The 21700-nt window shown below is 47.9% G+C and overlaps 1 protein-coding gene across 1 annotated transcript in view; it reads left to right on the forward strand.

Annotated features, from left to right (window-relative positions):
* LOC140415020 (uncharacterized) overlaps positions 1–21700 on the forward strand; it is a 132752-nt gene that overhangs the window by 50060 nt on the left and 60992 nt on the right. The window contains exon 3 of the mRNA XM_072501025.1: positions 20286–21232. Within this exon, the coding sequence (XP_072357126.1) occupies positions 20286–21232 (947 nt within the window). The remainder of the gene's footprint in view (positions 1–20285; positions 21233–21700) is intronic.

Genomic DNA, 21700 nt, shown 5'->3' on the forward strand with positions numbered 1-21700 from the left:
ACTCTGGGTGTGTACTCATTGGAGTTTAGAAGGATGAGAGGGGATCTTATTAAAACGTATAAGATATTGCGAGGCCTGGATAGAGTGGACGTAGAGAGGATGTTTACACTTGTAGGAAAAACTAGAACCAGAGGATACCATCTCAGATTAAAGGGACGATCCTTTAAAGCAGAGATGAGGAGGAATCTTTTCAGCCAGAGGGTGGTGAATCTGTGGAACTCTTTGCCGCAGAAGGCTGTGGAGGCCAATTCACTGAGTGTCTTTAAGGCAGAGATAGATAGGTTCTTGATTAATAAGGGGATCAGGGGTTATGGGGAGAAGGCAGGAGAATGGGGATGAGAAAAATATCAGCCATGATTGAATGGTGGAGCAGACTCGATGAGCCGAGTGGCCTAATTCTGCTCCTATGTCTTATGGTCTTCACAGCTCCAGGATCCCAGATTCGATTTTGGCTTGCGTCACTGTCTGTGTGGAATCTGCATGTTCTCCTTGTGTCTGAGTGGGTTTCCTTCAGGTGCCCCGGTTTCCTCCCACAAGTCCCAAAAGACGTGCTGTTGGGTAATTTGGACATTCTGAATTCTCCCTCTATGTACCCGAATAGGTGCCGGAATGTGGCGACTAGGGGCTTTTCACAGTAACTTCATTGCCATGTTAATGCAAGCCTACTTGTGACATAAAGATTATTATTAATTAGTGGCTATCTTAACTAAATTAGTAATATTCTCACTAATTGCAGACTCAGTAAAGTAGTGGGTTCAACTTGAGCACATAAACTAGACTGACACCACAGTGCAGTATCGGAGGAGTGCTGCACTCTCAGAAGAGATATTAAACATTGGCCCCTGCTGCCTGTTCATGTCAAGTTTAATGTTGTTTTGAGGCTAAGGGGTCAATTGAAAATTTCTCAAAACATGAGTTTAGCACAGTGGGCTAAATAGCTGGCTTGCAATGCAGAACAATGCCAGCAGCGCGGGTTCAATTCCCGTACCGGCCTCCCCGAACACGTGCCGGAATGTGGCGACTAGGGGCTTTTCACCGTAACTTCATTGAAGCCTACTTGTGACAAAAAGTTATTATTATTATTAGATTTTTGTCAGATTAAGTATTATGGGTAATAGAAGCAAGGCAGGGAGAGGAGTCAATATGGTGATCAGCCATGATCTAATTGAAAGGTGGAACCGGCTCAGAGTGTTGAAAGACCACCTCCTCCTCCAATATTCCAATTTAACAGATGACAGAGTAACACAGAACGTTTCTCGTTTCCTGACCAAATTTCACCCTCGAGACATCACCAAATCACTGGTCCTTCGTCTCAGTTCATTTTAGGATCTTGTTGTAAAAAATGGCTTCCACGTTAGAACACAATTAACATGGGGGTAAGAGTACAACAGGGAACAAATATTTTGCCCTCAGGTGGCCAAGGCCCTGCGTGCCTGCTCGATGACCAGTCATGTTCCCACAGGCTTGACTCCTTTGAGTAGGGAACCCTGCAGCAGAAACCACACCTCTGAAGTTCTATTCCATACAGAAGCCCTCACCTGCCTGTTGCTGCCCTTTTGGGGCGAGCGGATGACAGACAGATACCTTTAAGCCCAAGCCTCTAATGCCAACTTTGAATAGTGGCTTCCCTCTCATTCAAAGTTGTGAGCTCATGTTCCACTCGAGGGAAGTGCAAGACGTCAGAATGAGAGAAGCTGGGAGTGTTCAAGCAGTGTGGTACTGGGGGAGGCTGCAGAGATGGGGAGGGGCGTGGCCCTGGAGGTAGTAAGAATTCAAAATTGAGAATTTGCAAATTTGAGATGTTGCCTAACCTGGAGTCCATGAGGTTCCGCAAGCACAGGGGACGACGGGTGAATGGGACGTATGAGTTAGGACATGGGCAGAGTGCTGAAAAACAAATATTGCTTATCCTTATATATTTCATGTTTTGTAATTAATTGTGTGCATTTCAAATACAGTACTCGTGTTCAAATTGTGCACTGTGATTCAGTTACATCTCCACACATAAAACTGAAATTTAAGTAGCTGTCTTTGTATTTCCTTACATTCTCAAGGGTAGGTAATGGTATCTTTTACTCACATCTGCATCTCCTTGGTGTTCTCAAGCTACTAGGGAGCAATGATGAAGGAATTGTTGCATCATCACTTTGAAGCTGATGGTTGCATTTAAGATTTATCCCCATCTTGTGTCTTTGGGCAGCACGGTAGCACAGTGGTGATGCACGATCAATGACCACTAAAGCGAGGTTGTAGTCCAACTGAAGGCTTTAATAAGCTAGATGTTTCCCCAGCAGCTCAGGTACAGAATGAGGGCTGCTGGGGCGGCATGGGTTCTTATACCCCGCCTATCAGGGCGGAGCTACCACACACTATAGCCAATAGAAAGCATACACTTTCCACCAATGGTGCTTTAGCCTATCAGGTACCGTAATACCTAAAATACCACATTCACCCCCTGTTAAAAAAGAGTCCGGCGGGGGGTGGTGGCCAGAAACTACAAAACATAACAACATGGTATAATTAGTTATGGAGGTACCGTAATAAGGTTTGATAAGGTTCCCCATGGGAGGCTATTGCAGAAAATACGGAGGCTGGGGATTGAGGGTGATTTAGAGATGTGGATCAGAAATTGGCTAGCTGAAAGAAGACAGAGGGTGGTAGTTGATGGGAAATGTTCAGAATGGAGTTCAGTCACAAGTGGAGTACCACAAGGATCTGTTCTGGGGCCGTTGCTGTTTGTCATTTTTATCAATGACCTAGAGGAAGGCGCAGAAGGGTGGGTGAGTAAATTTGCAGACGATACTAAAGTCGGTGGTGTTGTCGATAGTGTGGAAGGATGTAGCAGGTTACAGAGGGATATAGGTAAGCTGCAGAGCTGGGCTGAGAGGTGGCAAATGGAGTTTAATGTAGAGAAGTGTGAGGTGATTCACTTTGGAAGGAATAACAAGAATGCGGAATATTTGGCTAATGGTAAAGTTCTTGAAAGTGTGGATGAGCAGAGGGATCTAGGTGTCCATGTACATAGATCCCTGAAAGTTGCCACCCAGGTTGATAGGGTTGTGAAGAAGGCCTATGGAGTGTTGGTCTTTATTGGTAGAGGGATTGAGTTCCGGAGTCAGGAGGTCATGTTGCAGCTGTACAGAACTCTGGTACGGCCGCATTTGGAGTATTGCGTACAGTTCTGGTCACCGCATTATAGGAAGGACGTGGAGGCTTTGGAGCGGGTGCAGAGGAGATTTACCAGGATGTTGCCTGGTATGGAGGGAAAATCTTATGAGGAAAGGCTGATGGACTTGAGGTTGTTTTCGTTGGAGAGAAGAAGGTTAAGAGGAGACTTAATAGAGGCATACAAAATGATCAGGGGGTTGGATAGGGTGGACAGTGAGAGCCTTCTCCCGCGGATGGAAATGGCTGGCACGAGGGGACATAGCTTTAAACTGAGGGGGTAATAGATATGGGACAGAGGTCAGAGGTAGGTTCTTTACGCAAAGAGTAGTGAGGCCGTGGAATGCCCTACCTGCTACAGTAGTGAACTCGCCAACATTGAGGGCATTTAAAAGTTTATTGGATAAACATATGGATGATAATGGCATAGTGTAGGTTAGATGGCTTTTGTTTCATAGAACATAGACCATAGAACAATACAGCGCAGTACAGGCCCTTCAGCCCACGATGTTGCACCGAAACAAAAGCCATCTAACCTACACTATGCCATTATCATCCATATGTTTATCCAATAAACTTTTAAATGCCCTCAATGTTGGCGAGTTCACTACTGTAGCAGGTAGGGCATTCCACGGCCTCACTACTCTTTGCGTAAAGAACCTACCTCTGACCTCTGTCCTATATCTATTACCCCTCAGTTTAAAGTTATGTCCCCTCGTGCCAGCCATATCCATCCCCGGGAGAAGGCTCTCACTGTCCACCCTATCCAACCCCCTGATCATTTTGTATGCCTCTATTAAGTCTCCTCTTAACCTTCTTCTCTCCAACGAAAACAACCTCAAGTCCATCAGCCTTTCCTCATAAGATTTTCCCTCCATACCAGGCAACATCCTAGTAAATCTCCTCTGCACCCGCTCCAAAGCCTCCACGTCCTTCCTATAATGCGGTGACCAGAACTGTACGCAATACTCCAAATGCGGCCGTACCAGAGTTCTGTACAGCTGCAACATGACCTCCCGACTCCGGAACTCAATCCCTCTACCAATAAAGGCCAACACTCCATAGGCCTTCTTCACAACCCTATCAACCTGGGTGGCAACTTTCAGGGATCTATGTACATGGACACCTAGATCCCTCTGCTCATCCACACTTTCAAGAACTTTACCATTAGCCAAATATTCCGCATTCCTGTTATATCTTCCAAAGTGAATCACCTCACACTTCTCTACATTAAACTCCATTTGCCACCTCTCAGCCCAGCTCTGCAGCTTATCTATATCCCTCTGTAACCTGCTACATCCTTCCACACTATCGACAACACCACCGACTTTAGTATCATCTGCAAATTTACTCACCCACCCTTCTGCGCCTTCCTCTAGGTCATTGATAAAAATGACAAACAGCAACGGCCCCAGAACAGATCCTTGTGGTACTCCACTTGTGACTGTACTCCATTCTGAACATTTCCCATCAACCACCACCCTCTGTCTTCTTTCAGCTAGCCAATTTCTGATCCACATCTCTAAATCACCCTCAATCCCCAGCCTCCGTATTTTTTGCAATAGCCTACCGTGGGGAACCTTATCAAACGCTTTGCTGAAATCCATATACACCACATCAACTGCTCTACCCTCGTCTACCTGTTCAGTCACCTTCTCAAAGAACTCAATAAGGTTTGTGAGGCATGACCTACCCTTCACAAAGCCATGCTGACTATCCCTGATCATATTATTCCTATCTAGATGATTATAAATCTTGTCTCTTATAATCCCCTCCAAGACTTTACCCACTACAGACGTGAGGCTCACCGGTCTATAGTTGCCGGGGTTGTCTCTGCTCCCCTTTTTGAACAAAGTTCAAAAGTTCAAAAAGTTTTGTTTCGATGCAACATCGTGGGCCGAAGGGCCTGTACTGCGCTGTATTGTTCTATGTTCTATGTTCTAATACCTCCGTACAGTGTTTAGTAACTATTTACAAGTCTTGTAGCTATGTACATTTGATGGTTTATATTTACAAATTACAGTTAAAATGAAGCAATCAGTCGATCTCTGGTCATCCTCTGTGATCGTCGGAGCCTCGGTGGTGACTCCAGTGGAGGCTCGGGCGTCTGTGACTCCGGGAGCGTGGCTTCGATCTCCATGGCAGCTTCGTCACCCCTAGACGGCGCTGGTGGGGAAAACGGCTGACCTGGCAAGGGAGCGCCTGTGGGGGGCATCGGTGGGTGGGAGGGCGTAGACGGGGGCGGCGGAAGGACCGATCCTCCTGTAAGCTGCTGCGGTGGAGGGGAGGGTGGGACTGGTGTCTGGAATGTGCGTGGAGTTCCGGCGGGCGCCAGGTCCCGTAGGGAGACCGTATCTTGTCGGCCATCCATGCTAACCCCCAGTACGGCCACGTAGGCATACTGGGGGTTAGCATGGAGCAGATGGATCCTCTTGACCAACGGGTCCGACTTGTGCGCCCGCAAGTGTTTTCGGAGAAGGATGGGTCCGGGTGCTGCCAGCCAGGTCGGGAGCGAGGTCCCAGAAGAGGACTTCCGAGGGAAGATGAGGAGACGTTCGTGAGATGTCTGATTGGTGGTCGTACAGAGTAGTGACTGGATGGAGTGGAGGGCATCCGGGAGGACTTCTTGCCAGCGGGAGACTGGGAGGTTCCTGGACAGTAGGGCCAATAGGACGGTCTTCCAGACCGTTCCGTTCTCCCTCTCTACCTGTCCGTTACCCCAGGGGTTGTAACTGGTCGTCCTGCTCGAGGCGATGCCCTTGCTGAGCAGGAATTAACGCAGTTCGTCGCTCATAAAGGAGGATCCCTTATCTCTGTGTATGTAAGCGGGGAACCCGAACAGTGCAAAGATGCTATGGAGGGCCTTGATGACGGTGGTGGCGGTCATGTCGGGGCAGGGGATGGCGAATGGGAACCGGGAGTACTCGTCAATCACGTTCAGGAAGTACGTGTTGCGGTCGGTGGGGGGGGGGGGGGGGCCTTTGAAGTCCATGCTGAGGCGTTCAAAAGGACGGGAAGCCTTTATCAGGTGCGTTCTCTCTCGGCCGGTAGAAGTGCGGTTTGCACTCCGCGCAGATTTGGCAGTTCCTGGTGGCAGTCCTGCCCTCCTCGATGGAGTAGGGCAGGTTACGGGTCTTGACGAAATGGAAAAAGCGAGTGACCCCCGGGTGGCAGAGGTCGTCGTGGAGGGCTCGGAGACGGTCCACTTGTGCGGTGGCACATGTGCCGCAGGACAGGGCATCAGGAGGCTCGTTTAGCTTCCCAGGACGATACAAGGTCCCATAGTTGTAGGTGGAGAGTTCGATCCTCCACCACAAGATCTTGTCGTTTTTTATCTTGCCCCGCTGTGCAGTATTGAACATGAAAGCAACCGACCGTTGGCCAGTGAAGAGAGTGAATCTCCTGCCGGCCAGGTAATGCCTCCAATGACGCACAGCTTCTACTATGGCTTGGGCCTCCTTTTCGACTGAGGAGTGGCGGATTTCGGAAGCATGGAGGGTCCGGGAGAAGAAGGCCACGGGTTTGCCCGCTTGGTTGAGGTATGTCGGACGCATCGCTCTCGATCTGGTAGGGGAGGGACTCATCAATGGCGTGCATCGTGGCCTTTGCAATGTCTGCTTTGATGCTGCTGAAGGCCTGGCGGGACTCTATCGACAGGGGAAATGCTGTGGATTGGATCAGGGGACGTACCTTGTCCGCATAGTTGGGGACCCACTGGGCATAGTAGCTAAAAAACCCTAGGCAGTGTTTCAGGGCCTTAGAGCAGTGAGGGAGGGGGAACTCCATAAGGGGGCGCATAAGGTGTTCAGGGTCGGGGCCTATAACTTAATTTCGCACTACGTAGCCGAGAATGGCTAGACGGTCGGGGCTAAACACGCATTTATCCTTATTGTATGTTAGGTTAAGGATTTTAGCGGTATGGAGAAATTTTCGGAGGTGGTCCTGCTGGTCGTGGCCGCAGATGGTGACATTATCGATATACTGGAATGTTGCCCGTAAACCGTACCGGTCAACCATTCAGTCCATCTCGCGCTGGAAGACCGAGACCCCGTTGGTGACACCAAAGGGACCCCTTAAGAAGTGAGAGAGCCGCCCGTCTGCCTCGAAGGCAGTGTATTTGCGGTCACTAGGGCGGATGGGGAGCTGGTGGTAGGTGGACTTGAGATCCACCGTGGAGAAGACCTTATCATGCGCGATCATGTTTACCAGGTCGGATATGCGGGGTACGCGTCCAGCTGCATAAACCTGTTGATGGTCTGACTGTAGTCGATGACCATCCTATGCTTCTCCCCGGTCTTTACCACCACTACTGGAGCTCTCCAGTGGCTGTTACTGGCTTTAATGACCCCTTCCCTCAGTAGCCTTTGGACCTTTGACCTGATAAAGATCCGGTCCTGGGCATGGTACCGTCTGCTCCTGGTGGCGATGGGTTTGCAATCCGGGGTGAGGTTCGCAAACAGGGAAGGTGGATCGATCTTAAGGGTCGCGAGGCCGCCGACAGTAAGGGGGGTGTAGGGCCGCCGAATTGGAAGGTCAGACTTTGAAGGTTACACTGGAAGTCTAACCCCAGGAGTGTAGCCGCACAGAGGTGGGGAAAGACGTAGAGACAGAAATTCTTGAACTCCCTTCCCTGGACTGAGGTTTGCGACACAAAGCCCCTTTATCTCCACTGAGTGGGAACCAGAGGCCAGTGAGATTTTTTGATTAACAGGGTGGATGAGGAGGGGACAGCGCCTTACCGTGTCGGGGTGTATGAAGCTTTCCGTGCTACCAGAGTCGATTAGGCAGGACATCTCGTGCCCATTGATGAAAACGGTCATCGTAGCGGTTGAGAGTGTTCGAGTTCGAGACTGATCCAGGGTCACTGAGGACAATCGCAGTAGTTGAGAGTTCTGTTCGGGCAGTGTGCGGTCGGCCGAGCTGGGGTCCTGGGGGTTCATCCAAGATGGCGTCTCCCATTGGTCGCACATGGCCGGGGGTGCAGAAAATGGCGGCGCCCATCCCTCCAACGTGGCGTCACAATGGTCCGCACATGGCCCTGGGATATGAAGATGGCAGCGACCGCTGGCCGCACGGGGCCCGTGGGGAAGTTTGTGGTTGCGGTCCGCATTCGCCGCTGGAGACCGCGTCCACCGCTTGGGCCTGACATACCCCCACGAAATGGCCCTTTTTGCCTCATCCCTTGCAGGTGGATGCACGGGCCGGGGTGCTTGGCCTGCCTGCAAAGGTAGCAGCCCTCGGGGTTGCCAGGCCGCCTTGCAGCGCAGGCCTGTGGGGGAACAGGGGAAGTCTCGGGGTTGGCCGTAGCGGGGTTCCACGCTGCCCAGGGGGCTGCTGCATGGTCGGGAACATAGGCGCGGGAGACCCAAGGTGTCCTTCTCTAACAAGCGCTGGCGAATTTGTGACGAAAGCATACCTGCCACGTAAGCGTCACGGACTAAAGTTCCGTGTGTTCGCTCGCCGAAACTTGCGGGCAGCCGCAGCTTCTTCCCAGCACCAGGTGTGCGCCAAGTGGGGGCTAAGTTGCAGACACTCCGGCTTGATTCGGAGCTCCATCCTTTCTTCTTAAAATTCTAGCTTATTAAATTGATGCACGATCAATGACCACTAAAGCGAGGTTGTAGTCCAACTGAAGGCTTTAATAAGCTAGATGTTTCCCCAGCAGCTCGGGTACAAAATGGGGGCTGCTGGGGCGGCACGGGTTCTTCTACCCCGCCTATCAGGGCGGAGCTATTATGCACTCTAGCCAATAGAAAGCATACAGTTTCCATCAATTGTGCTTTAGCCTATCAGGTACTGTAATAACCTATAATACCACAAGTGGTTAGCACTGTTTGCTTCACCAGCGCCAGGGACCCGGGTTCGATTCCCAGCTTGGGTCACTGTCTGTGCAGAGTCTGCACATTCTCCCCGTGTCTGCGCGGGTTTCCTCCAGGTGCTCCGGTTTCCTCCCGCAAGTCCTGAAAGACTTGCTGTTAAGTAATTTGGACATTTTGAATTCTCCTTCAGTGTGCCCGAACAGGTCCCTACGCCCCCAGCCAGCCCAACCAGTGCCCTGCCCGGCAGCTCACAGTCGTTCCTCTCTGTCTCCTACCTCCTCTCTCTCTCTCTCTCTCTCTCTCCCTCCCTCATCAGCCATAACATCGGTTTCACGATTGTTAAAAGCACAAGTGAACTGCACTTTTGGGAACGTGGCCCATCAGAGGAATTGAACCATCGCAGTCCATGTGGTGGAGGAAGGGAGTTGTGGGATTTTGACCCAACAGCAGTGCAAGAATGCCAATATAGGTCCAAGTCAGGATAGTGTGGGGCTTGGAAGGAAATCTGTCGTTGTGGCGTTCCTATATATCTGCTGCCCTTGCCTACTAGGTGCAGAGGTCACCAATTTGGAATGGGCTGTCAAAGGAGCTTTGATTAGTTGCCACAGTGCTTCTTGTAGATGGTACACACTGCTGCTACTGTGCACCGGTGATGGAGAGAATGAATGTCTAAGATGGTGAATGGGGTGCCAATCAAGCAGGCTGCTTTGTCCTGGATGGTGTCAAACTTTGTGAGTGTTGTTGGAGCTGCATTCATCCAGGCAATTGGAGGGTGTTCCACCACACTCCTGACTTGCTCCTTGTAGGTGATGGACATGCTTTGGGGACTCAGGAGATGAATTACTCCCTGTAGAATTCCCAGTTTTGACCGCTTCTTGTAACCACAGTACTTAGAAGGTTGATCCAGGATACTGCTGGTGGGGGAATTCAGCAATGGTAAGTATTATTGAACATCAAAGAGCCATGGTTGGATTCTCTTGTTGGAGATAGTTATTGCTTGGCACTTGCCTGTCTCAGTTACATCACCTTACTCTGACCCTTTCTCAGCTCATGTGCTGCAGAAACCCTCATCCATGCCTTTGTTACATTTAGACTTGACTATTGCAATGTACTCTGAGCCGGACTCCCAGTACTATTTGTAAACTTGATCATTCAACAATGCGAGCTGTGCCCTGACTTGCATCAAGTTCACCCAACGCTCTTGTCTTTGCAAAGCTACATTGCCATCTTGTCGGTGATGCTTGGATTTTAAAATTGTCATTCTTTTCAAAGTCCCTCACCTCTTCCTGTATTTGTAACCTCCTCCAGCCCTCTGAGATCCCTCTGATCCTCCACCACTGGAGTCTTCTGGATTCCCAATTTTGCTGTGCAGACTGACAGGCCATTTGGAGTGTGGGGCAGTTGTCCGTATACCTGGAACAGTATTCCAGCCATCGGGGAAGGTTGGCAAGGAAAAAAAATCACTCTGCATCCAGGCTTGTTGTGAGAAACTGTAGCTTCAGGTGGTTCCATCAGTCACAAACAACAAATTGTATTTACATTGCGTCTTAAGCATAATTAAAACAACCTGAGATCCTTCAGGCGTGATTAAGAAGCAAAATTTGAGCTGCACAGGCGGTACGATAGTATAATGGTTAGCACAGTTGCTTCACAGCGCCAGGGACCCAGGTTCGATTCCCGGGCTTGGGTCACTGTCTGTGCGAAGTCTGCACGTTCTCCCCATGTCTGCGTGGGTTTCCTCCCACAAGTCCTGAAAGACATGCTTGTTAGGTGAATTGGACATTCTGAATTCTCCCTCTGTGTACCCGAACAGGCGCCTCGGGGCTTTTCACAGTAACTTCATTGCAGTGTTAATGTAAGCCTGCTTGTGACAATAATAAAGATTATTATTAAAAGATTATTATAAATACGAGGCGATACCAGGACGGATGACCAAAAGCTTGGTCAAAGAGGAAGGTTTTAAGGAAGGAAGAGACTTGGAGAGATTTAGAGAGAGGATCCCAGAGCTTCGGGTCGAAGCAGCTGATTGTCAATGGTGATTACTGCAAGCCTGTGATATACAAGAGGCCAGAATGGGAGCAGTGCAGAGATCCTGGAGTTATGTGGTAAATGGATTATTCACTGAGGCAGACCTGATTGTCTGTGAGATATTTGCTCTTTTCCTCCAACCCAGCAGAGCCGGAAGAGCTGGCTGCTTGCACTCAATGATCAAATGGATGTGACTATCCACTGTCACCTCAGATAGACTCAGTGAGGGAAAGTGGAAAGTAATCACAGGATCAGTTTGTGAGGTTTCTTGTAATTGTCCACAAATCAAAGCTCAATCCGCAAGCAAATTCTCCAGAGTAAAACAGGAAGGTCAATGTGGAGCAATGAATAGTGTTTCCACTCCGTAACTACCAACAAAAGCTTAAGAATGAACTATGCTCACTTCCTCCTCCCAATGTAATAAGGATCAGCAGTCTTTCCTTGATTTGATATCTGCCTAACACACCATCTCTGTACTGCTGGATGATTCCAGGTCTTTAAACTCTGGCCCCTGTGAAAAAGGAAAATGAAAATCCTGTGCATTTGAAATGTGGAGAAGGTATGGTTTGTTTACCTGTGTGGGAATATGTGTACCTGTGCACGTGTATATGTGTGTCAGTGGATGTCCACGTGTGTGTGTGTGGAGGGGGGTGAGGTATAGTTTGCGTGTGATTAACATGTACTCTCCGCTTTCGATTTATCACTCTTTCTTACTTCCTGATCTAATTGATTGATTTTATGTGACAAATTTTGATTCATTTCCCCTCTCTGGCACCCATAATAAGCCTCTTGGGGTTAAAGCCACCACCTTGCTGAAGAGCAAGGCTCTTGTTGGGAAATGGGACTCTCAGACCATCCTGGTCCCCCAGCCAAGAGGTTGCTCTTTGTGTGTGAGCCCAGACAGTAAATGTCAGCAGGATATTTGTACACAAATGGCTGGGCACTGGAAAGCTGTGCCCAGTCCTACAAATAGTCATTTGCATTTACATAGCGTCTTCAGTGAGGTAAACTATTGCGAGGCATTTTCAAAGGGACATTTATTAAACAAAAATTGACACTGAACCATGCAGATATTAGCACAGGTGCCAAAATGTTAGGTTTTATGGAGCTGTGCAGAGAGGGAATTCCAATTTTTTAGGGCCCCAAACAGCAGAAGATGATACAATTGTTAAGAATGACTATTCCAGTTCCTTTTGTCGGGTTTTGTCTGTCCAGGTTTGATGCCTCCCAACTCTATCAGATATTTGTGTGGAGTGAAGGAAATCAGAGATGCGCAAGAGATCTGAATTGGACGAGTGTAGGATCACTGAGGTTTGAGGGCCTGGAGGAAGGATTTGAACACACACACAACACATCTAGACTGATTGCCGATGACAGATGAGCAGGACTTGGTGCCATTTAGAGTAGGTGCACCAATGTTTTGGATGAGGATGGAAAGTGGGAGGCTAGTCACCAGACCGCTGTAGTATCCTGTACATTTAACAGCAGGAGCCACTGGATAGCATGTATGTGCAATGATTGATTGAACGCTAGACCATCCAGTAATTACGGTCCAACATTTTAAACAGCTGGACAATCGTGGAGAGCTGCCTTTCGGTTTTAATAGAGCACTTTCTCTGCTGCTTAGAATTCTGGGAGAGCCTCACCTCCATTGCTGTCTCTAATTTTCCCCATTCTTTGGAGAGACAAAACATCCCAAATTCAGCAGATTGGTTATGAAGTTCTAAGGGGAGAAAGGAAGCGAGAGTTGAAGATTCTATTAATACCATGTGGCTGACCCCTGCAGTCCATTTTGATGATTTGTTTTGCTGTTGTGTTTATGCTTTGACATTCGCTGCTTCACTAGAATTATCCCACTCAAGATTTGTTCACTATTGATAATCAGCAGGGTTATTGAGTCAGGACAATGACAAATTCACAGGAGCACATTGTGGGAATGATGAGGAAAGACTGGACTTGCACTTATGTAGCACCTGTCACAGCCCCGGCATGTCCCAAAACAGTTGATGAAGCACTTTTGAAACATAAATACTGTTGTAATCTGCTCCCAATAGCAGTAAGATAGATGACACAATATGTTGAGGTGAAAGTATCATTCCAGGCCAAGGAGAAGGACTTCTGCTCTTCAGGTAGGTCCACAAAAGCTTTGATATCCATCTGAAAGGTCAGACGGAGCCTTGGTTGAATACCTCATCTAAACGATGGCACCTCCGACAATGCAGCACTTCCTCAAAGCAGCACCGGAGGGGTGTCAATATGGATTAATTTGGCTAGCTTTCCCTCTGAACCAGCACAGGCAGGAAGGGCTGTGATTCTGTCTGACACCTTGCTGTGCTCATTGCCTCCACCTGGTGGCACTGATGGCTCACTAAGTGTCAGGGGCAAAACCAATCGTCTCTGATTAAATAAAATTTGACTTCAGTTACATGGGAGATTCTCCTTTTTCCAGATGACCCTGGGGTTGACACTCACCTGTCTTTTGGTTCCTAACTCTCATGGAATGAAACAAAAGAGAATGGAAGCCTTTTGGCCCATGGTGCCATTTGTGTCTCTTTGAAGGACTATCCATGAACCCCACTTCAACATACTTTCCCCGTAGTCCTGTGTTTCCTTTTATGTATATTTATCAGCTACCCCTCTGATAAATTCTGCTGCCAGTGCCGTTTCTCATTGGGCATTCAAATGTACAGACAATCTGAAATGAATTGATCCTCCTAAACCCTCCCCCTTTACTTTTGTCAATGTCATTAAATTCATTCCATCCAGTTACCGATTCACTAAGCAGTGAAAAATACTTCACTCCTACTCTGTCAAAAGGCCTCAATTGGGATCATTATCTGACCTGATCATGCCTTTCTCTCGCTTATCAACAACAGTTTATTACCAATTACTCCAGTCTGATGAATAAAGCCTTGGATTATCTCATTGAATTCATTCTCCATTTCCTCTCATCCTTCCAGCACCCACAACTGGATACAACACTCCAGCTGCTGCCTAACTATGTGATCTGGGCGGGTTTCGCTTAACTCCCTCGACCTCATTTTTAAAACCCAGATTCGCATCGGCCTTTTTTCATTTAAACAACGGTAACATTACATAGTTAAGGTGAACAGCATGGCTGTATTTCAGTGGAATGTAGATAAGCTGAGTGGGGAGAAAGGGTGAGATTAATAAGAGGAGGATCTTGCGGCACGGTGGCACAGGGGTTAGCCCTGCTGCCTCACAGCTCCAGGGCCCGGGGTTCAATTCCGTCTTCGAGTGACTGTCTGTGTGGAGTTTGTACTTTCTCCCTGTGATTGCGTGGGTTCCCTCCGGGTGCTCCAGTTTCTTCCCACAGTCCAATGATGTGCAGGTTAGGTGGATTGGCCATGCTGAATTGCCCGTCCAAAAGGTTAGATGGGGTTACTGGGTTATGGGGATGGGGTGGAGGTGTGGGCTTAAGTAGGGTGCACTTTCAAGGGCCGGTGCAGATTTGATGGGCTGAATGGCCTCTTTCTGCACTGTAAACTCTATGATTCTATGAACATCAGAGATCCAAATGGTTGCCTCCTGGCTGTAATTCTCACCCCGCCCATGCCCCCGTACGTCAATGTTCAGGGTTTCTCAATCAGATTGCCCAATACAAAACTGCAACAAATCTGCCATTGACAAGCTGCTGACATATGGCAATAAATGCTGATGAAGCAGGACAGAATGATCTATTTTGTCACACGCAGGAGGAGGTAGTATCAGCAGCTAGGAGCACCTGTTTAGAGCCAGGCACGGTTGTGTGGGTGTTATTGGAATCTTCCCAAGTTACTTCTCAGTCGAATCTTCATTTCAGTCCAGTTTTGAAATTGCTTACTAAGTGGAACCCGAAACACCAAACTTTGCAGAGTGCTCCCAATGGGATCCAGCTAGTTATGGTTTTGTTCCTGTGACGCCAGACACTGCCATAAGGTGTAGGTTATGCTGAGAATTTTACTGCAATGTTTTTCTGACATGATGCATAAACTGCCAAGTTGATGAGAAATAATCTCTTGAACATTATGGATAAGCGTATTTAAAGAGCCAGTGCGCAAAACCAAAGACAAACTCTTTATACAGACAGAACACAAGCATGTGCAGTTTTCACCAGTGTCATGCACAAGTGATAGTAAGATATGTTTTGCTGTTGCTAATTTGATTATGTTATAGATTTGCAAAGACACAATAGTTTGTGATCATGGTTCTGTTTTGATGTTTTCCATTTCTGCTTCATTTTATTGAGTGTGGCTATCCTGCTCAGTAGCGGCACATGGACATCAAATTCAGAAGTTTGTGAGTTGAAGTCTGGTCAAGCGTATGTTGATATAGTCGCCTCATGCCTAGATGAGTACAGCTCTAACAATGCTCAAGCTCAACACCATCCAGCACAAAGTAGCCGCTTACCCTATCCATCACCTCCAACATCCACTCCCCTCACCACTGACGCACAATGGCAGCAGGGTATATGTAATGTCTACAGATACACTGCAGCAACTCACCAAGGCTCCTTCGATAGTACCTTCCAAACCCATGAACTCAACCACCATGAAGGACAAGGGCAGCAGATGCATGGGGACACCACCACCTGCAAGTTCCCCTCCAAGCCACTCACTATTCTGACTTGAAGCTATATCAGCCATTCCTTCATTGTTGCTGGGTCGAAATCCTAGAACTTCCTCCCCAACAGCACATTGGATGTACCTACCACATGGACTGCAGCGCTTTAAAAAGGTAGCTCATCACCACCTTCTCGAGGGCAATTAGGAATCTGAAATATGCTGGCCTAGCCAGTGACACCCTGGCCAGTGATTTTTTTTTTTTTAGTGACCCAATCTGGGTTGACACTTCAGAGTTGTAATCAGGAAGGACAACAATGTCATTAGTTTGAAACACTAAACCTCCCAGGTGGATATCAAAGATTCCCTGACACGATTTGAAACCTAGCGGGAAAGTTCTAGGCAGAGTCCAAGCCAATGTTTATCCTTCAGCCAACATCACTTAAAAACGTTTGTCATTAAAACTGAGAAGGTTAATACAGGAGATATTTTTAATTAATTCATGGGATGTGGCTGTTGTTTCAAAGGCCAGGTTTAATTGTCCATCTCTTATTGCCCTTGAGAAGCTGGTGGTGAGCCATTGCCTTGAACTGCTGCAGTCCATCTAGTGTGGATGCACCCACAGTGCTGTTAAGAAGAGAGTTCCAGGATTTTGACCCAGTGAAGGAACAGCTGACATAGTTCCATGTGGGGTGGTGAGTGGCCTGATGGGGAACTGTGCAGGCAGTGGTGTTCCCACGTGTCTGCTACCCTTGTCCTTCAAGGTGATAGGGGTCATGGGTTTGGAAAGTTCTGTTGAGGGAGCCTTGGTGAGCTGCTGCAGTGCATCTCGTTGATGGTGCACACTGCTGCCACCAAGGCTCCTTCGACAGCACCCTCCAAACCCATGCGCCTGCTGCCACAGGTCCTTCCAGGTAACCAAGGGTTGTGAGATTTGTAGTGCACTCTGTAAAAGGTACGCATTGCTGTCACTGTACACTGGTGCTGGAGGGAGTGAATAATGTGGTGGATGGGTACCAATCAAATAGGCTGCTTTGTCTTGGAGGGTTTCAAGCTTCTTGGATGTTGGTGGAGTCCACTGATCCAGGTAGGTGGAGATTATTTCATCACACCCCTGACTTGTGCTTTGTAGATGATGGGCAGGCTTTGGGGAGTCAGGAGGTGAGTTATTGCTGCTGGGTTCCCAGTCTCTGACTTGCTGTTGTAACCAGTATTTATATGGCTAGTACTATACAAATATCTCCCTTTCCTTTTAGAATGTGAAATAATCTGTGGGAAATAGAATGAACAGTAAAGAACAAAGAAAGGTACAGCACAGGAACAGGCCCTTTGGCCCTCTAAACCTGTTACACTTCCAGGGTCCATAACCCTCTATTCCCATGCTATTCATGTATTTGTCAAGATGCCTCTTAAACGTTGCTATTGTACCTGCTTCCACCACCTCCCCGGCAGCAAGTTCCAGGCACTCACTACCCTCTTGTGTAAAAAAAAAACTTGCCTCGCATTTCTCCTCTAACCTTAAACCTAAGTCCCCTCGTAATTGACTTTTCCACCCTGGGAAAAAGTTTCTGACCATCCTCTCTGTCTACGCCACTCATAATTTTGTAGACTTCTGTCAAGTCGCCCCTCAACCTTCGTCGTTCCAGTGAAAACAATCTGAGTTTATCCAACCTCTCCTCATAGCTAATACCCTCCAGGCCAGGCAAGATCCTGGTAAACCTCTTCTGTACTCTCTCCAAAGTATCCACACCCTTCTGATAGTTTGGTGACCAAAATTGTACTCAATATTCCAAGTGTGGCCTAAGTAAGGTTCTGTACATCTGCAGCATGACTTGTCAATTTTTATACTCAATGCCCCGACCGATGTAGGCAAGCATGCCGTATGCCTTCTTGACTGCCTTCTCCACCTGTGTTGCCACTTTCAACCTGTAATACTTATCAAATTCAAAGCTATATTGTCTAGAAGCCTCATTAATAACTGCCTGTATAAGTGATGATATTAAGTTCAAGAGAATACTCCAACCAGAAAATTTTCAACATAATTGATATCCTCATGCAATCGCGTGAGATATTTCTAAAATCGGTGCTCTCTCATTCGCAATCCTTTCATGAGTGGGAACAATTTCTCCCCACCGACTCTGTCCAGATCCCTCATGATTTTGAGCACCTCTATGAAATCTCCTTTCAGCATCCTCTTCTCCAAGGAAAATAATCCTAACTTATCCAAACTACCCTTATAACTGAAGTTTTTCTTCCCAGGAACAATTCTCATTAATTTTCCCTGCACTCTCTCTCTAAAACCTTCACATCCTTCTTTAAATGTGGTGCCCATAGTCCAGCTGAGGCAAAACTAGTGACTTAGTTCAACATAACCTCCTTGCCCTTGTTCTTTATTCCCTATTTAATAAAGCCCATGATACTGTATGTTTTATTAACCACTCTCTGAACCTGTCCCGCCACCTTTAATGACTTATACACATATACTCAGAGGTCCCTCTGCTCCTGTACCCCTTTCGAATTGTGCCTCCTATTTTATATTGTCTCTCCCACGTTCTTTCTACTATGATAAATCACTTCACATTGCTCAGCATTGAATTTCCCTCCTTTGGCAGCCAATGCCTTCAGTTGTCCACATCCCTCTTTCTACTACATTGTTGGTATCAATGTGAACCATGACTGCTGGCTGTTCACATCCCCCATCATAGTTCTTCATCCCAATGGTACACTATTGCTTAAGTTCTGAAACCTGGTGCTCATGTTGCTGCAACTGACAACACTTCCTGCACAAATGGTTATCCAGGATATTGGAAGCATCCTGGAATTCCCACATAGCAAGAATGGGCACTCTCAGGTTTGGGGCTGAGCTGCCATTTATTTGTTTTAGTTCCTCTTGCCACTGCTAAAATAAAAATATTGCCAATACTAATACATCTTACTAGTATTAATAAACCTTGCCAGTACTGATTATTCCTATTAATACTGAACACACCCTATTAACACTTCGTACACTTTACTAATTGTAATAAACATTACACAAAAAAAGATGAGATGCACCAGTTATTTGTTCCTTCATATTCTTAGCAGTTTTAACCTCCCATTGTTGGGATTCAGTCCCTAAGTAGTAATATTCACCAACCAACCAACTTACGGCTACGATATTGCACCTCAATTTCCATTTCTATACTCTAGCAGCAGCAGCACGTAACCAGAGTCTCCCCTGAGCCCCACCACAGGTTTCCTCTGAACTCCAGTCCTCCATGGTACACACTGCTGCCAATGTGCGTTGGTGGTGGAGGGAGTGAATATTTGTAGATTGGGTGCCAATCAAGCAGACTGTTTTGTTCTGGATAGTGTCCAGGTTCTTTTGTTGGAACTGCACTCATCCAGGCAAGTGGAGAGTATTCCATCACACTCCTGTCTTATGCCTTGGAGATGGTGGTCGAGCTTTCAGAAGGTGAGTTACTCGCCTCAGAATCATGGACCTCTGACATGTTTTGCAGTCACAGTCTTTAAATGGCTAGTCCAGTTCTGGTTAATGGTAACCCCAAGGATGTTGTTGTATTTATTCCCCTGTATTTATTCTGAATGCACCCATGGGCAGGAACAGTTTCTCCACTTTCATCGAATCTACAGCTAAATGTAACCACAGACACATGGGTTTGGAATGTAAGTCACCTAAAAACCTGAAGGACCAATATGGGATCTGTGCACCTAGCTTAGATTAGCTGTGGAACCTGGTGGCCTTAGCTGCTGTAAAGAGGAGAACAACACTAATATGGTACCCAGTGTGTCCAAATACCTTCTGCTTTTGTGGGCATCAGATCAGCTCCATCATATACAATTAGTCCCATTCGCCTAACAATAACCTGCATGTATACAGCGTGCTTAACATAGCCAAACATTCCAAGAGGAGCTTAATGAAAAAAATTGACACTAGGCCACATGATTCATCAGAAGAAGTGAGGAACCAGGTCGCCCAGGTAGATCTGAAGTTAAATTCTGCAGATGCTGGAAATCCGAAATAAAAACCAAAAATGCTGATAAAACTCGGCATGTCTGGCAGCATCTGTGGAGAGAGAAACAGAGCTCACGTGCGAGTATGTATTATTCCCCTTCAGTGATGTGAGGTACACTGGCTTGGGGTGGGGGGAGACAGAGGTTTTGGGAGGGATTTCATTGGGACCCACGCAACTGAAGGCATTGGCTGCCAAAAGCGAGGGGATTAAAACTTTGAACGTACCAGCGGTCTGAATTTGGAGGGTTGAAAACCTGGAGGTTTGTAGGTCTGGAGGAGGTTGCAGGGATAATAATCTTTATTAGGGTCGCAAGTAGGCTTACATTAACACTGCAATGAAGTTACTGTGAAAAGCCCTGAGTCGCCATACTCCGGCGCCTGTTCGGGTACACAGAGGGAGAATTCAGAATGTCCAAATTACCTAACAGGCACGTCTGAAGAGAGGGAATTTTGTTGGTGAAACCTGACTCTCTGAAACGTGATGGATTGTTGAGTGAATCGGTTAACGCCCATACTGGTAGGGTGACACCCATCATGGTATTGGTAATTAACTAATTGATTCTGACAGCACTGACAATCAACAGGAAATTCACCGCAGCGAGACAGACAATTACCTCCAGGAGGAATGTGGTGATTTTTTTTTTTAAACAACCCCACTTTTAATGCTCTTGTGTTTTTATTTTTTTGCCCACACAGAAACGTTACTTCAGCTTATCCGAGTCGGACCTGAGAAGCGGGGGGAATACTTTGAGCGTGTTTGGAGGTGCGAGTGGACAGAGGTGGCGGGAGAGCGGCGCCAGTGTCCTGGGCTCCCTCACTGCCTTACCCCGCAAGGCAGCTGCAGCCAGGCGAGGCAAACAATCCGGGAAGGAGGCGGCACGCTCACACACCGGGTCAAAGCGGGGGCAGCGGCCACACAGCCGGGGCGGGGAAGGGGCCAGTCACTTAGAAGATGGTCGGGGTTGTGAGCAGCGGGTTTGGGAGACCGAACGGCTCCAGTCACACCCCGAAAGCAGCCACGACCACATTCCTGTCAGCCAACACCAAACCAGTTCTCCAATAATCTCGGTTGCAGAGCTGAAACTCCCTGGCTGGGCCGAGGATGTTTTAAATACTTTCTCAGGTAAAGAGGAGGGACACAGTCACACGTCCCGGCTGCCTATTTCCCCCCAGTTGCAGCAACCCACAACTCTCCCTGCCCAGCACAGTGAGTCGCTCCAGCTCCCAGAGAGGCAGCCCCGGAATAAAGGCAGTGCAAGGACTAAGTACGACATTCTCATCACCCTGACCAAGGAGGAAGATTGTGGGGAGGGCGAGGGCGACTGGGATGCGGGTGGCTTAGTCCAGGAGGTGACAGGTGCCCCGGAGAGAGCGGGATCCCACTTGGTACCGATGGCAGAGGCACACCTCCAGGCAGAGGACAAACCTATCGGGCCACTTCCCATTGGCCGTGCTGAGGAATGTCAGTGGAATGTACCGGACACGCCTCTCGGTGTGTGCAGTCATTACACCGGCATGGGATACGGGAAAAGAGGAGAGAATTCCACACATCCCGGGGGACAAACTTTCCAACCAGCTCCCAGAGTGAGGGAGCCGGGTTACAGCCGCTTCCTACAGCAACCTCCCAGCAAACAGACTGCAAGGTGAGTGCTCCACACTGATCTAACCCACTCCAATCCTCTGTTAAAGACACTGATTTATTTGGGTCTGACCTCTGGTGATGTTTCACTCTCTGCTTCTGTCATCTTTTGTTAGTTGGAAAGCTTCGTGGAGGTATTACTGATGATACCATTGCTGCTGTCCCATCACTTTGATAACTGCTACCTGATGGCTGCTACGGGTGGGGGGAGGGAGGATGCTGCTCAGGTGGTAACAGTGTTCTCACTGAGAGCTTCCTGCCTACCTTGCCAGCACCCGGAATGCGTCGAAATAAACTTTATCGAAAAATGCACCTGCCTCGCTGTCAGAGGAAGTTGCTGTTCGGTGTTAAAGGGATAAGGGATCCGTGGACGCATTTGTCGCTGCATGTGTCTGAGAGTTTTTGTGTGGGAGTTTGAGGAACTAAGAGTGAGTTTGGAAGGGTTACTGCCTCAGCCGGTGTGCGAGCTTTA

This window comes from Scyliorhinus torazame, chromosome 1 (genome assembly GCF_047496885.1).
Source record: "Scyliorhinus torazame isolate Kashiwa2021f chromosome 1, sScyTor2.1, whole genome shotgun sequence".
Lineage (NCBI taxonomy): Eukaryota > Metazoa > Chordata > Chondrichthyes > Carcharhiniformes > Scyliorhinidae > Scyliorhinus > Scyliorhinus torazame.